This window comes from Malania oleifera, chromosome 8 (assembly GCF_029873635.1).
Source record: "Malania oleifera isolate guangnan ecotype guangnan chromosome 8, ASM2987363v1, whole genome shotgun sequence".
Taxonomy (NCBI): domain Eukaryota; kingdom Viridiplantae; phylum Streptophyta; class Magnoliopsida; order Santalales; family Ximeniaceae; genus Malania; species Malania oleifera.
In genome coordinates this window covers 18,413,658-18,428,053 of record NC_080424.1, presented here as the reverse complement: position 1 = coordinate 18,428,053, position 14,396 = coordinate 18,413,658, and the positions used below count along the sequence as shown (strand labels likewise).

The window sequence follows — 14,396 nt, the reverse complement described above, 5'->3', positions numbered from 1 at the left end:
AGCCTTGCTGAAGGGATAAACCCAGACAAGCCAAGTATGAAACCAATCAAAACCAAGAACTTGTACCCTTTTAGTTAAACTAAAATTTAAAAGGTATTTGCAATGTTTCACACTCAGTTGCAATAATCATTTTTATGCAAAAGGAAATTGAATTTCTTTTGGTCGGCCCAAACCAACAACAAAATTTGAGAGACCTCTAAAATTAACCCAATTTTTTATAGCTAAGACAACAAAAATTCTTGTAGCTAACAGCAAATCATTGCTGGAGCATGAGGGGATAAATAATATATATCCCCACCAAATCCAAATTAGAACCATCCCAAAGAATATTTTATTGCGAAAGCAAGAATATGTACTCCCAAGTTTTTAAGCAAACAGAATAACGGTAAAATTCATTTAAAATTTTGAAAACTGAAGCCAATGAAAGCTACCAATAGCTACAAAATGACTTAAATTTGTCTGTGTTATTGGAGCCAAGGGGGCTGACGTGAGACCTTAGCCAGAAGCAGTTTTCTTCTGCTGGAAGATGACAGCATACACAGGAACCCCAACACCAATACTGAAAGCGGTGAACACACCAAGGCTCATCTTCAACTTCTGATGTTTCATCCTGTCCAAATTGTACATGTGCTTCGCATGAAGGTAGAAGGGCTCATCGTGGCCACCGTGTCCCCCCATCCTCTGCACCTTGGTTGAATGGAATCCTCTACTCGCTATTGAAAAAAAAAAACACACACACACACAGACAAAAAATTTGTCTGTTAGTTTGTACATGTTCATATCGTAAGCACGAGTATCCAATATAAAGTTCCTATTCATTTAGAAATATAACCACTTCAACAATATTTAAGTAGCAAAGGAAATGGTGATTTTTATAGGGTGGCAAAGCAATAACTTTTACCCAATAGTTTCTCTGTACCTTGTTAAATCCATTTGAATGCAATTTCTGGGGAGCCCAACTATTGAGTCACCACTGTAAGCCTAGTAACAAAACTATGCTATTAGATACCATTGCTCCTCAAGCTGGATCTAAACAAAAGCCTGGGTAACTTTTACAGAGATAGGGACGTTGTGGAAGACAGCAAATTGACTGTTCAAAACTCCTACTTCAGAGTCAAGATGGTCAGAAAAGTTGGAGAGAACTTGCAGGGGTACTTTCTTCAACCGCATATAAGGATAAGTTTAAACACCATCATGTTGAATGAAAAATTGTTCTCTTCAAAAGAGATAGGACTATAAGAAGTTTAAGCGTAAAACCCTTCAAATTAATGAATGAAACTGTGATCAGAAAATGATTATGGAGATTTGCTGAGAGGACTGCCATTGGAGGAAGATGGCGTTGCTGGCAAAGGGAGGTTCAGGCCTTCTGGACTTCCACAGAAGTGTCTCCAGAAAAACATCTCTAAACTCACTTCACTAATAAGGATTCATATTTCAAATGTCACATACATACAAAACAGAGAAAGCTAGACACAAAAATTCCAAAAAGCAAGAAGTCGAACATGGCTATGCATGCATGCATCGACTTCTTTGTGTACTTGAATTGGAAAGCTAGAGTTCAATAAATTTGCCTTAATATAAATAATTAAAGCAATTCTTTAGGCATGACTGCAACAAAAATATCGAACGCAATGATGAGCAAGGGAAAATAGCTTCACAGGAAAATAAATGTACCAGACAAATCCACCAACTGCTCTACACAATAATAGAACGATGATTACCTTATCAAGATGCCATATATATTAATTGATGATCCATACAAATATTCTGCATTTCCATGCAGATGACACATTGCTCTATCAAACAATTCATATTTTCACAAGCACAGCTCACAGCACAATTAATACACTTTCAATAGAATTAATTGTCCATTTTTTTTTTGTTAAATGGAGGCGATATGATGGAGTTTTAGGGGAAAAAAACATTCCATCTTTGTACTTGGGGCATTGTAAGGTATCCTATGCAGAGATTTTGTAGCAGCACTGAATTCAATTGGTGAACCAGTGAAAGGCAGCATTGGCCTACAGATGCTTGGTGTTTCATCAGAGGCAAAGAGACATCAATAGAACAAGGTGGTAAAATGTGTTTGCTCATCTACCAGTTAGAAAAATGGGTTTTTTGTGTTTCTTGTGGGAATGCTTTGTTGATATAGGGGAAGAATCAGGTAGCTGGAATGGTTGAAGGGCAGCTGCTAGATTTTCCAGGAGCTTCATCATTGGGAGAAGATGGGTTGGTTTATCCTGGGCTTGAAGCTAAAGGCATTCTCAAGTTGACCAGCTATTTATCTAATAATTTTTATTTGGGCCATCTATCAAAAAAAAAATTTTTACTTAGGCCCATATTTCACAGGGATAGAAGATTCAGAAGTCTTTTTAAGGCCCAACACACTTCACACTCTAGTATGAGTAGGGATGCGCCATTTATGGGGGAATTATTGATGGACAGGCCCAACAATTAGATCTGGGAGAAGAGGGATCATTGTGTCTTGCCACTAGGGCTGCTGTGCAAGCGGAGAAGAGCTTTCATGGTTTAGTTGCTTCTACTTCTCAGGCAGCAGTTCTCTCTTTGAAAGGACTTCCACAAACCCATCTAAGGAGGTTCAAGTGGAGTCAGAGCCCAGCAATATTTGGGAGACCAGTAACCTTCCAAGGCTGTCAGATTGGTTACTTTTCTGCTTTGGCTAAACATTCTGAGTCGCAATCTGAAGGGAAGCCATTGAACTGTGGAGGATCCAAAATTATCTTTTGGTGGGTTGAGGATTGTAGGAACTGAAGGAAAATAGAAGTCAGGAACACAAGGATGAGCTGTGCATACAAGATGTTAAAGAAACAAACATTGATTCAGAGCAGAGAACAGGAAATTACATTGTGGGAAATATTGGTAATGATAAGTCTCTGGATGCTGAAAAATTAAAAATGATAGGCTGATTACTAAGGTTTCTGCTCGAGGGCGGTGTCTGATGTGTATCAGGAGCTGCAATTTAATTGAGGCAGGAATGAGGAAAGTTTTGAAAATGGCTCCTGCCAACAGATGGGGGGCATTTCTGAAGAAGCTAAGAATGGAAAAGACTGTAAAAAGGAAGTGGATATATAGGTGTAGTGAGTGTCAATCAGCAAGGGAGAGGAAAGGTAAGAAAATTTTGTTTATTAAGGTTACATCTGGTTCACGGAATAGATATTCCTTGTAATAAAATGGAATAAAATGAGAGATTTGGAAATAGAGGTGATAGTTATTCCACGTATATTCCTTATTATTTCATCCATGTAATAAGAATGGAATAGACATTCCCATAGAGATATTTGGGAATAGATATCCCTTGTATTTTTCTTGTTATGGATTCATAAAAAGTTTCACTTTGTTATTTGCTTTATGGTAACAACATAATTTTTTGTATAACTAATTGTAATTAACCTATTATAACTTAAATATTCCCAGGAATGGGCATCACTGTATGAACTTAAACATGCAGAGGGGAAAATCTTTGAAAATAGATGATGCTGGAAAGTGTTATGTTTGAGGAATCTCATGATTGATCCAAGTCCAACTTGGATGAAGTGGAAATCATTTCCAAATGACAAAAAAAGAAAAAAGGAAAAAAAAAAGGAACAGGGGGATATTTTGGAAGAGGACGGTGATTATGATAGTGATTTTGGCATGCAATAGTGATCTATTGTTGGAAGAGATTCACAAAAATTTGGAATATACATTCCACTCTTGTGACACTTTGGGATATTTCTTATGTGCTCCCTTTTCCACTTGAAGATTTGGAGGATGTTTCTATCTTTTGAGGAAGGGGGACTGGATGTGGGCTGGCTGTGACTATTCAATATAGGAATTGGTTATACCTTACTCTGGTGGAGGAGGTTAGTGTGAAGGATGTTGGTGCTCAAAAAATTCTGGATGATATGAGTTTGAGGCTGACTTATCCAGGCAAGAAAGAAGTTCAATGGGATGGGGCCAAAAGAAAAGTGACTATAGTTCAGCAGAAGCTAACAAGATCCCTGAGCTCTATCAATTACAAAGGGAAGGGCTTAAAGAGGGGTTTTATTAATCAGGATTTGTTAGTTTTTGTTTTGTTTTTATATCCTTTTCTGGTTTTTTCTCTTGTTTTCTTTTCGCTTTTTATGCTACAAGGGTATCTTGTCCTCATCTAGGTTGCATTCTCTCTGTTCACTTTCTTAATATATTTCTTTTGCAATAACAATATGCATTTGAGGGAGAAGAATTCCCTCTTCTCAAATCCATGAAGCAAAGATTAAAAACTAAGAACCACTACCCTGATTTTGGCAGCTTGAACAACCATAAAAGCACAGCTTCAAGTATACCATTCAAAATTTATTGCTAGATGCATCCTCTAACAAAAAAAAGCTTGGATATCAATTTATTCATCCTCCTAAAATTACTAACAAGCTCACCAGAAGAAATAAGTTTTTCACTCAAAGTTTATGTTAATGTTCTAATGGAATCCCTCCCCCACAAAAGCAGCACACACACCCACACACACACAAAAGAAGCAAACAAACAATAATCTCTCTAAGTTCTTTCTTCAGATTACCAACATCAATTGTGCCACAAGCGCCTTCAAAAGCGCAACCAATCTGATTCTATAGACGAAAACACCTCTGATTCTAGAGCCAACAATATCTGCAATTTAATTTTCTTAATGGCTGATCAATCTAAATTGAGAAAAGAGTAACTCTGAGATCTCCAAGGTATCTAATTCATAGCACTTTGATTATCTCTTGCTACATTTCACACATTTTTCCAATTTCTTAATTATCTAAAACCTTTTTGATTCTAAAGCATCGCAATATAACACCAAGCTAAATGTGCTACTTCTTTATACTTTACCCTTAATAACTGCTAACACAGAATTAGCAATAGCATATACTACAGTCTACAGTATCACTTTCTCAATATGCCTCTCTTTTTTTTTTATTAAAGAAAATGACTTTATTCAAAGGCATGAGAAAATGATACAACAGAAAAGAACCAGCAGTCCTCAAACAGACCTGAAAAGAAAAAACGACATCAACTCAACAAAGCAATCCAGTCTCTGGCAACATCTTGAAAACAAGCCCAAAGAGAAGCCAAATATCAGATTCTATCCCAAATAAGCCTCACTGAAAGCCTCTTAAAAACTCTTGCATTCCATTCCAACCAAATACCCCACAACAGAGCCCCAAGAGCACATCGCCACAGCCTTTTCACAACCTTACTTCTCCCAAAACCAGCAAAAGAAATAGATAAAATAGCTTCCACTGAATTTGGACTAACCCAAGATTCTCCAAACACCCCAAAGAAAGATTCCATAGTTCTAAGTTAAAGAACAATCAATAAACAAGTGAGACACATCCTCTGAACTATTACTACACATCACACACATGTTCCCCAACAAGGCAATAGAAGGTCTCGTACGTTGATGTTAACTCTAATAAGAACCACCAGCCAAAAAAACGCCTTAATTACAGAAGGAACTTTAACCTCCCAAACACACCAATAGATAGGAAATTTCTAACCAACTTTAAGATGAGAAAAGAAAGGTTCACAGGAGAACTCCCTTTCCAGTTTCCCCTGAAGAATCCAAAGCCAAACTCTAACATCATTTCCACCAAAAATAAGGCAACTTTCCAACAAAATGAGTAAAGAGGATAACTGCTCCACCTCTTCATCATTCAAGACCCTTCTGTAGTGAATATCCCAAAAATAGGAATCCCTCTTGGAAACACACACACATAACACACAGAAAAAAGAGGAAATAACATCATTATGACAGGGAGAAAGATGAAACAAGTAAACAACCAAGAAAAAGAAGAAGATAAAGCTCATCCCATCTCCCACCCCCAAACCAAGGATCTTCCCAAAACCTAATACAGTTACCTCTTCCCAATTGAAATTTAGCGAATCAAAGAAAAGAAGAATAAACCTGAGAAATGTACCCCACAAGGACTCAAGACAAATTTCTAACACCCCAATTAGCATCCCACCTATTAAATTTTTATAGCATGTGCCCAAAAGCATTACCCTCTCAATGAAACCTCCACATCCATTTAGCCAAAAGAGAGGTGTTCTTAGACACCCCATTGCAAAGACCCAATCCACCTTCTTTAGATCTACAGACCACCTCCCAACTAACCAAATGATCTCTCCTCTTCCAAACATCTAATGAAAGAAAATCCATCATAATCCTCTCTATCTTATAAGCTACCCCTACCATTGTCTTAAAAATCATGCCAAGAGACTTGCAACATTACAAAGGTTAAATTATTTATATGACATAAAATGCAACTCTCAATTATTTTGGAAAAGGAGTAGGGATGTCTAACAACCCACCCACCCCAATCAATCCAACCAACCCAAACTAAACCGACCCCCAAAAAAATCGGTTTCAAATGGTTTATGGTTCAATTGACAGTTTCCCATTTTACATAACCCAATTGTACCAGTTGGCTTGCGAGTTTAGTATCTAACCCACCTGACATGCCTCTAATGCACATGTGTCAAAAAAATCAATAAGGGTCTACAACTACTCAAGACTAATGAAAGAATACATATGATAGATTGTGAAATTGACATATTTTGGAATATTTTAATTTTTATATTTTCAGTTTTATTTCTATGTAGTGATGTTTATGGATGACGTTGGTCCATTTAGAAGACAATGAGCAGTGTTCTATGATTTAATGTGATTGATGAGTATGAATGTTAGAAAATATATATATATATATATATATAATATTTCTTTAATTATTTTAAGAGCCTTGTTTGAATTGTGTTATCAATGAAAAAATAAAAATTGTAAAATACTTAATATGCTACATTCTATTGTTACATTAATATATTTTTATGAGAAATTTACCAATCTAATATATTTAACTTGAATGACGCTAGTGTACGTAACATTTTCAATATAACATATTATTATATTTGGCAAAACTCTCTCACATTATTCCTTTGGGTTTTTTTTTTCTTTTCTACTTCAACTTTAAACAAGCTAAATCACCAACTTGACCCAAATTACATCCTCAACAGTTCAGCTTAGGATTGACTTTTGGCTAAACTGTCATGATCACATTGAAATTTTAGGCCCCACCCGACCAATGAACACATTCAGGAGTTTCTGCGACCAACTCATATAAAGACATTTCTGATTATATAACATGTGTTCAAAATTTTTTAGCCAAATCTAGTGTAAGGTATGCACCCACAAAATGCGTAAGCCTCAACCAAAAAAGCACAAAAGGAGTGCCTTTTGTACAAATGTCTAAGTCGCAACATAGTATGTGTTGGCCTTTTGGGGATTTGGTATTTTAGGCTAAGCCTCAAGACCTTTTATGCTTGTCTCATCTTGAGGCAAGTCTTGATTGAGCATTTTAAAACATCAATTGAATTACTTTCAACCTACCTCCAAACGAGATTATAGGGTCTAGGCTTCGGATAGTTTTTAAATTTTCTTGCAAATCCTTCTATTCTCATCTGATTCATTCCTCTACTCGTTTTCCCTCTTGTTAACCATATTTGAAAAGCTAGGAAACACCAACACTTTTGAAAGCCTACAATATTGGTATCCAACACATATCAAGCACCGACACTTGTCCAACACTCCCTGACATGCGTCGAAATTTAAGTCATTTATTTTTATTTTTGGACACAAGTGAGACAATTCCCTACACTTTGCAATGCAGCAAGGAAGCATCCAAGACACTTCTAGTAGTGAAACGCTATGTTTTGTTGCCCCCTTTAACTTTTTTAACAAAATGAAACTAGGAAAGTCAGACACTTTTGAAAGCCTAAAGTAGTATCCAACACGTATCAGATACCGACTCTAGTCCGACACTCCCCAACATGTGTCTGATATGTATCAAAAATTAATTAATATACTTTGATTTTTGCATACAACAGAGACACTATCAAACACTTCTCAACACGACAAGGACATGTCCCAGACACTTCTTGAGACAAAAGGTTGCATTTTGCTGCCCCCTTTAATTCTGTAAACAAAAGCCACAAAAAGGAGGAGGAAAGGAGAGACAGAGAGAGAAGCTGAAAAATAAAGTCAAAAGGTTCTTTGAAATTAAAGTGGTTGGGCTTTGGAGACCGAGCACTCCTGCGCCAGCCTCATAGAGCACCATCAGACCTTCCCTCTCTCTAAAGCTTGTGCAAGTCCACCATACTCTGTTAATATGTTTTTACTTTTAAATTTCTTGATGAGCCATGCTCATTGCCCACCATTAGCCATGCCCTTGAGTTGTTTTTTTGTTGTTGGACCAATATTCTATAATACAAATGTAGATGACTGTATAACTATTATTTTTTTTGTAAGATGTGGAATTGATTACTATTCATGAATGAAGCTTATAGTTCATTCTATATTTTTAAGTTACCTCAATATTTGTCATCTAAAAGGAAAAACATGCCTAAATATAAATGCTCTTTATATTAGTTAATTTGTCATTTTTTTTCCAAATTAGTCACAATGCCATGTCCTATCTACTTTCCGTATCGTTATTGTTCAAATTTGTCACACTGCAAGTTCCTATCTTCTTGTATAGATGTCTCATGTTGGTATCCTCGTGTCCTAGCTGAAAAGCCTATGTCCTCTTAAAGTTTAGAGCCTCTGTCTAACTAGCCGCTTCTAATAGAACTAACACTAATAAAAAGAGTAGACTTCATAAGGCTTTATATCTCTAGATATGATGTGTTATAATAGCGATGATTCTTGTAGTTATTCTCATTCATGCTTACATTGTTCTACCACTTGAAGATTATGGAATAAGTGATTCGGCTTGTTTGATGAGTATTTGGTGTTTCTGAATTGTTGGAGCCTTTATTGTTGATTTCTTTCTGAGCTTTGGGAAGGCAGATTGTTGTTTTGTGTGGTCTATGTAATGTTTTGGGATATATGGTTGGCAAGGAATGTTCATTTTTTGGAAATCTATGACATTTTTCTTTTCCTAGTGATAGTTTGTTAGTGGGATTGGTTTCTTAGATTTCTAGCAGGATTGGCTAGTTTTGTTGGTTAGAGCTTTTGTTGAATTTTTTACATTCACTTTGTCTTCTTTCTTTCTTTTTTTTTCTTTTTTTTTGTATTGTTTAAGAAGATGACTTACTCATTGTACTCTTATTGTCCCTCTTCCCCTATTATTCTTCTTCTATTAAAAAAACTCCCTCTAGAGAGCAATAATTATATGCATAAAAGCATAACAAGAGGCTCTATTTCACCTCCAAAACCCTAATGCTGATTGTACAAAAAGTTGTGAATTTTTTTTTTCAATCATGCACAACCATGTGTATATTGAACAATATAAGTGTACAATCTTCTAAAATATGATTTTTGATGTATTTTGGATCATTTTATTTTACCTACAAAACCTATTTGATTGGGAAAATAACTGTTGCACTAATTACTTTTTTTATTTTAGTAATCTGTTTGTAAGAAAGTTTATAATTTTTTCAATTTTTTCCTACTTTAAATTACCAAAATGTTTTAGCAATTAAAATTGGAAAGTAATTGATTAGGAACATGACAGAAGGAGAAATCCATTAAAAGTGTAAAATTATGAAACATATATATTGTGTACAACTTTTAAGTAAAACAGTTAGTTCAGAAGTTAAAAAAAAAAATAATATATATCAATTACTAATTAAGTATATCATTATTTAACCGCATAAAGACCCACATTTTTCCAGCAAGCTCTCTCTCCCTATCTCTCTCTCTCTCTCTCACCCAGGCGGTTGGCATCAAGCCATGACACATATATGACATCGCGGTTGTTTGGCAGCAGACACACAGATGATTATCAAATCCATCTCCATACTCATGCAGGTTAATTCATCTCTCTATTGTTAGACAATCTCTCTCTATCTTCTCCACAATTGATATCAGAGCTTGATTCAGATTAAAAATTGTGGGGGCTGTCAGCATAAGGGAGTTGGGAAGCATTACAGCTCTTAACATAACTGCAATAGCCATTATGGCTCATTACGGTGACTAAGATGATGTTATGACCATGATTCTACTCTCACTGCTAAAGCGGTCTGAAGCAGTTAGAGGGCCAGTTTTTCATTACATAACAGCTGTTATGCTGCTAACGGCAGCTACTTAAAACCATGCCACCACTGTAACAGTGAGTAGCAGTATCAAGATACCAGAAAGTGTTAGATAATGATCACTGCTACTACTCAAAGCAGTGAATGCAAAGCAAATTGTCACTGTCCATAAACTGGCATGCTGCCCTAAGTTGTAGGACCTTATTAGGCCAGATTATTGATGTATCCAGATGCAAGAAATTGAATATTACATACTCAGCTTCCTTGGTAATACAAATAAATAGATAGTACTCGCATAAAAATATGCAGATAAAACTTCAAATGTATCAATATAATGTGCATTAGTACATCAACTTATTAGTAGGACGTACAGTTCAAACCATAAGGAGGCATATCATTTCAAAAAAAATATGCATCAGATTCCACTATTTCAGGAACTTTGTGCACTGAATTACAAAATCCAGGTTTCATATTCACCACTTCCATGCATCCAAACAGGCTCAGTCTGGTTTAGCAGATACAGTTCAGGCAGACCCTCATAGTTTATTGGATATGAATAAATATCATTCACAATATTCCACACAAAAACGATGGAATCGATGCTACCTCCACTCAATTTTTCAAATAAATGTAAAACAGGGAGGAACTGTTAAAAAAGCTCATCACTTGTTCCCCGTTGTTTCTCCTAAAAGTATGAGATGGAGGGGAAACAAGATTTACTTTAAAATGTTTTTAAAAGGCGCAATTTTGAAAGTTCTTCATTTTAGTCATTCTTTCAAAAACCAAATGCTGCCACATTGTCCAAATGATCACAAGAACACAAAGAAGACACCTCTCATACACCTGGAAGGGCATACATAATCGACGGAATCAGCATGTCCAAAAGTATGCCCCCAGGAGACCCACTTGGGAGACTAACCATGCTCGAATGTCCCCACAGTCAGATTATTATAGTTTAATTCATAATAGATTTTTTGAAAAAAAAAAAAATACATACACACACAATTTTAACAAAAACAGTAAATTGATCTCACATACAGTGAGCTGATAAACCACATAACAGCAAGAAATAATAGTTCTTAATAACCACCAATAAATCGATCCGGTCAAAATGAATCATAAAGAGCCCATCTTAAACCCTGACAGCAAGTCAAACGAGGACCATCCGTTTGGCTGCTAAGAAAACAAAGCAAAGTGAAACAAAATGAGTGGAACGAAACGCGAAATGCGAATCGCGAGAATTTCATCCCGATTAGCCGAAGGCCTCTGTCACTTCGATCTCTTTTCTTGTCATAAATTTTAACATGAACCAAACCGATGAAAAAAAAAAAAACTAGTGGGAACAGAATGGAGGAAAAGAAAGAGAAGTGACCAGATTTGGGAAGAAATGATTCGGTAGACGTGAGCAACTTTGTGGCTGATCTGACTGCGTTGTTCAGGGCCATGGTTGAAATGCTGAGCTATGCGAAAGAAGTGAATCGCTCTCTGTCAATCTCACTTCGTCCTGGGGCTCGCTAGGTTTCCCTTCAATCTTTCCAGATGGGCGAGGCAGTTTTGCTGAGGGGCTGGGGCTGCTTGTACGTGTGTTGGGCACGTGAGGCTGCGCGTGTGGTTCGTCCGACTGGTTTCATTTTTGTTACAATAATTTTAATTTTTCAATTTATAATAATTCGATTCTAGTTTTTGAATTATTAATTCTAATATTATATATAAAAGTTCTCGAAAAAATTACTAAATTTCATAAGTATTGAAATTTATAAACCCTATATTTTGAGAGGTATTGGATTTTAATTTGTATTAAACTTGAATAAAATGTAGTATAAAATTATATTAAAATTTATTTAAATACATCCAAATTCAAATTAAGGTTGATATTCATGTTCCCAAATAAAGTATTTGGGAATATGATTATTATACGATAATATAAAAATATTTTTTAACTATATTTAAAATTAAAAATATTAACATTTTCTACTTAACAATTTCACTAATAATTATTTTATTTATTCATAATTAGTATTTAAATTTTTTATTGATTTAAATAATATAAAATTTTATTATTAATTAACAATAATCTTGCCATTAATGTATATTTATAACATATGACTATCATATTAATATATGATAAAAATAATATTTCAATAATAACTAATATCTCATATATTGAGTTAATTAATATATGATTCTTCTTTACTCCACAATTCAATTATTTTTCAAAAATAGCAATTAATATCTCATAATAAATACTGAAATAATATAAGATTACTTTAATATATTATAAATAAAAATAAATTTAAAATGCATTTGATAATTTTATTAATTCTTCTAATTAAAATTTAAATATTTTCTATCTATTAAAGTAATATAATATTATTTTTTTAATTAACAACCATCTTATTCTTAATGTATATTTATAATATATAATTATCGCATTAATTTATCTTAATTATAGTATCAACAACTAAATTAAAATTTTTAATTTATTTAGTGTTAATTTGAATTTATAGATTTTTCTTTTTATTCATTCTCATTAATAATTAATATGTTATAATGCATAATAAAATAATATATTATTTTTATGATATATTTTAAATTAAAATATATATATATTATTTCAATAACAATTCAATTAATAATTATGTTAAAATTGGTGTTTTAACATTTAAATAGTTTATTAAGTAAAATAATATAATATTATTTAATTAAAATTAATCTTGTTCTTAATATAAATTATAACAGATGATCATCATATCAATTTATATTAAAATAATATTATTAATTAAATTAGTAGCCTTAATTTTTTAATATTATTTTAAATTAATATATAGTTCTTCTTCTTTATCCTATAATTAAATTAGGTTTCATCAATAGTTAATATATTATAATATATAATAAAATAATTTAGGCACATAATTTTATTCGGTTCTTATATAGCAAAATTGGTATCAAATTCTAAGTTTCAAATTAATTTTGAGAGGATTTTCAAATTTTGCCAAATTTTAATGGAATTTTCCTTTTTCTATTTGAAATTTGATAAAAAAAAAACTTTGCTTAAACTAGAGATGTCCTCTAAGGTCTTTCTCAACTGTGCTACCAAAAATAAGTTATACTTTACATCCTTTTTATATTAGACCACAAATTTTATATATTCCAATTAAATACATCAAACAAAGGGGAAAATAAAATATACACTAGAGAAGAGGAGCAACTCTCTCAGCCCATTTGTTAATCTCTAAGTCAACTCTATAGAGGCCCATTTGACTGCACACAAAGCCCAAATTTTAATCAACTCCAACCTGAGAAATGCGTAAGGCCCAAACCCTTAGAGCCCATAAAAGCCCAACTCTCACCTACTCAACGACTCCCTGCAACCTCTACCCCTATAGTAGCCACCCTACTACCGAAAATCCCCAAAAAGAGATTAATTGACCATTAAAAAGAGGAAATCTAAGAAATCAAAAGGGAAATCAAAGAAATTAAAGATTTTCTTTTTCTAGCCTATAAATAAAGGGGAGAGGAGAGGAGAGGAATGGAAATCAGAAAGTGTTCAGGCAACAAAGGAAGAGGGAAAATAATAGAGAGTGGAAGAAAGTCGGGCTATGTGTGTGAGAATTGAAGAAGGAATCACAGTATAGAGAATTGAGAGAGTGATTCGGACTGATAAAAAATAATAATATTAAATATTTGGTGGAGTCATTACTAGCTTGTCATTTTTCTTTTCATACATAGAAGTAATAATTCGATACACAACCACCACATTTTTTTTTTCTTTTACTTTTTCGCGTGGAGTTGGTAGATGGGCATCAACTCAATGCACCTTTTTCCCTTTCGTGTAAAGATGTTAGTTGGCATCAACACATTAGTTGTTGAAAATTTAATTTAGTCAGGAAAGTTACATAAATTAGTTTATGAATTTGTGGGGTGATTTCAAAACATTAATTATTTTAGTTATGGGTGATTTAAAAATAATAATTACGAATAAAAATGCTCCTATTAAAAAATATAAGCAAATCTATGAGAGATGGTCCACATAAAGGTTTAAAAAATGTTAGAGATAATAGAAAATATTAATTCAAGTATAATTAGTTGTTACAAAAGGTAAGTTACAAATTTATATTATAATTTCAAAATATTAATAATTTATTTTTGGATTGATTCAAAATATTGATCATCTTATTAAATTTAAATTTTATTGGGTACTTCTGAATTATTAAAAACAAGTTCAAAGAAAGTAGACTGAGACTTAAACTTTCTATGAAATGGTTTTTTTGGTTTTTCAACCCAATAGGTGAAGAAAAATTCCGAGAAAGTTTGTGTGCATGTCACGCGGTTTGGTTCGGTTTTAT

At 33.7% G+C, this 14,396-nt stretch overlaps 1 protein-coding gene across 1 annotated transcript; it reads right to left on the bottom strand.

The window, feature by feature from the left end:
- Nucleotides 1-308: 308 nt before the first annotated feature.
- Nucleotides 309-11,687, bottom strand: LOC131162374 (uncharacterized). The gene is made up of 2 exons (XM_058118790.1): nucleotides 11,423-11,687; nucleotides 309-713 (listed from the first exon to the last, which is right to left on the bottom strand). The coding sequence occupies exons 1-2, from the start codon at nucleotides 11,493-11,495 to the stop codon at nucleotides 496-498; spliced, it is 291 nt and encodes a 96-aa protein (XP_057974773.1). The 5' UTR covers nucleotides 11,496-11,687; the 3' UTR covers nucleotides 309-495.
- Between the last annotated feature and the right edge of the window lie 2,709 nt (nucleotides 11,688-14,396).

What these genes read in the sequence shown, in the direction of transcription:
- LOC131162374 (XM_058118790.1), bottom strand. Translation starts at nt 11,495, where the DNA reads ATGGCCCTGAACAACGCAGTCAGATCAGCCACAAAGTTGCTCACGTCT. An exon ending in ATCATTTCTTCCCAAATCTG is followed by an intron (nt 714 to 11,422) that starts GTCACTTCTCTT and finishes TTTTTTCAATAG; the next exon opens with CGAGTAGAGGATTCCATTCA.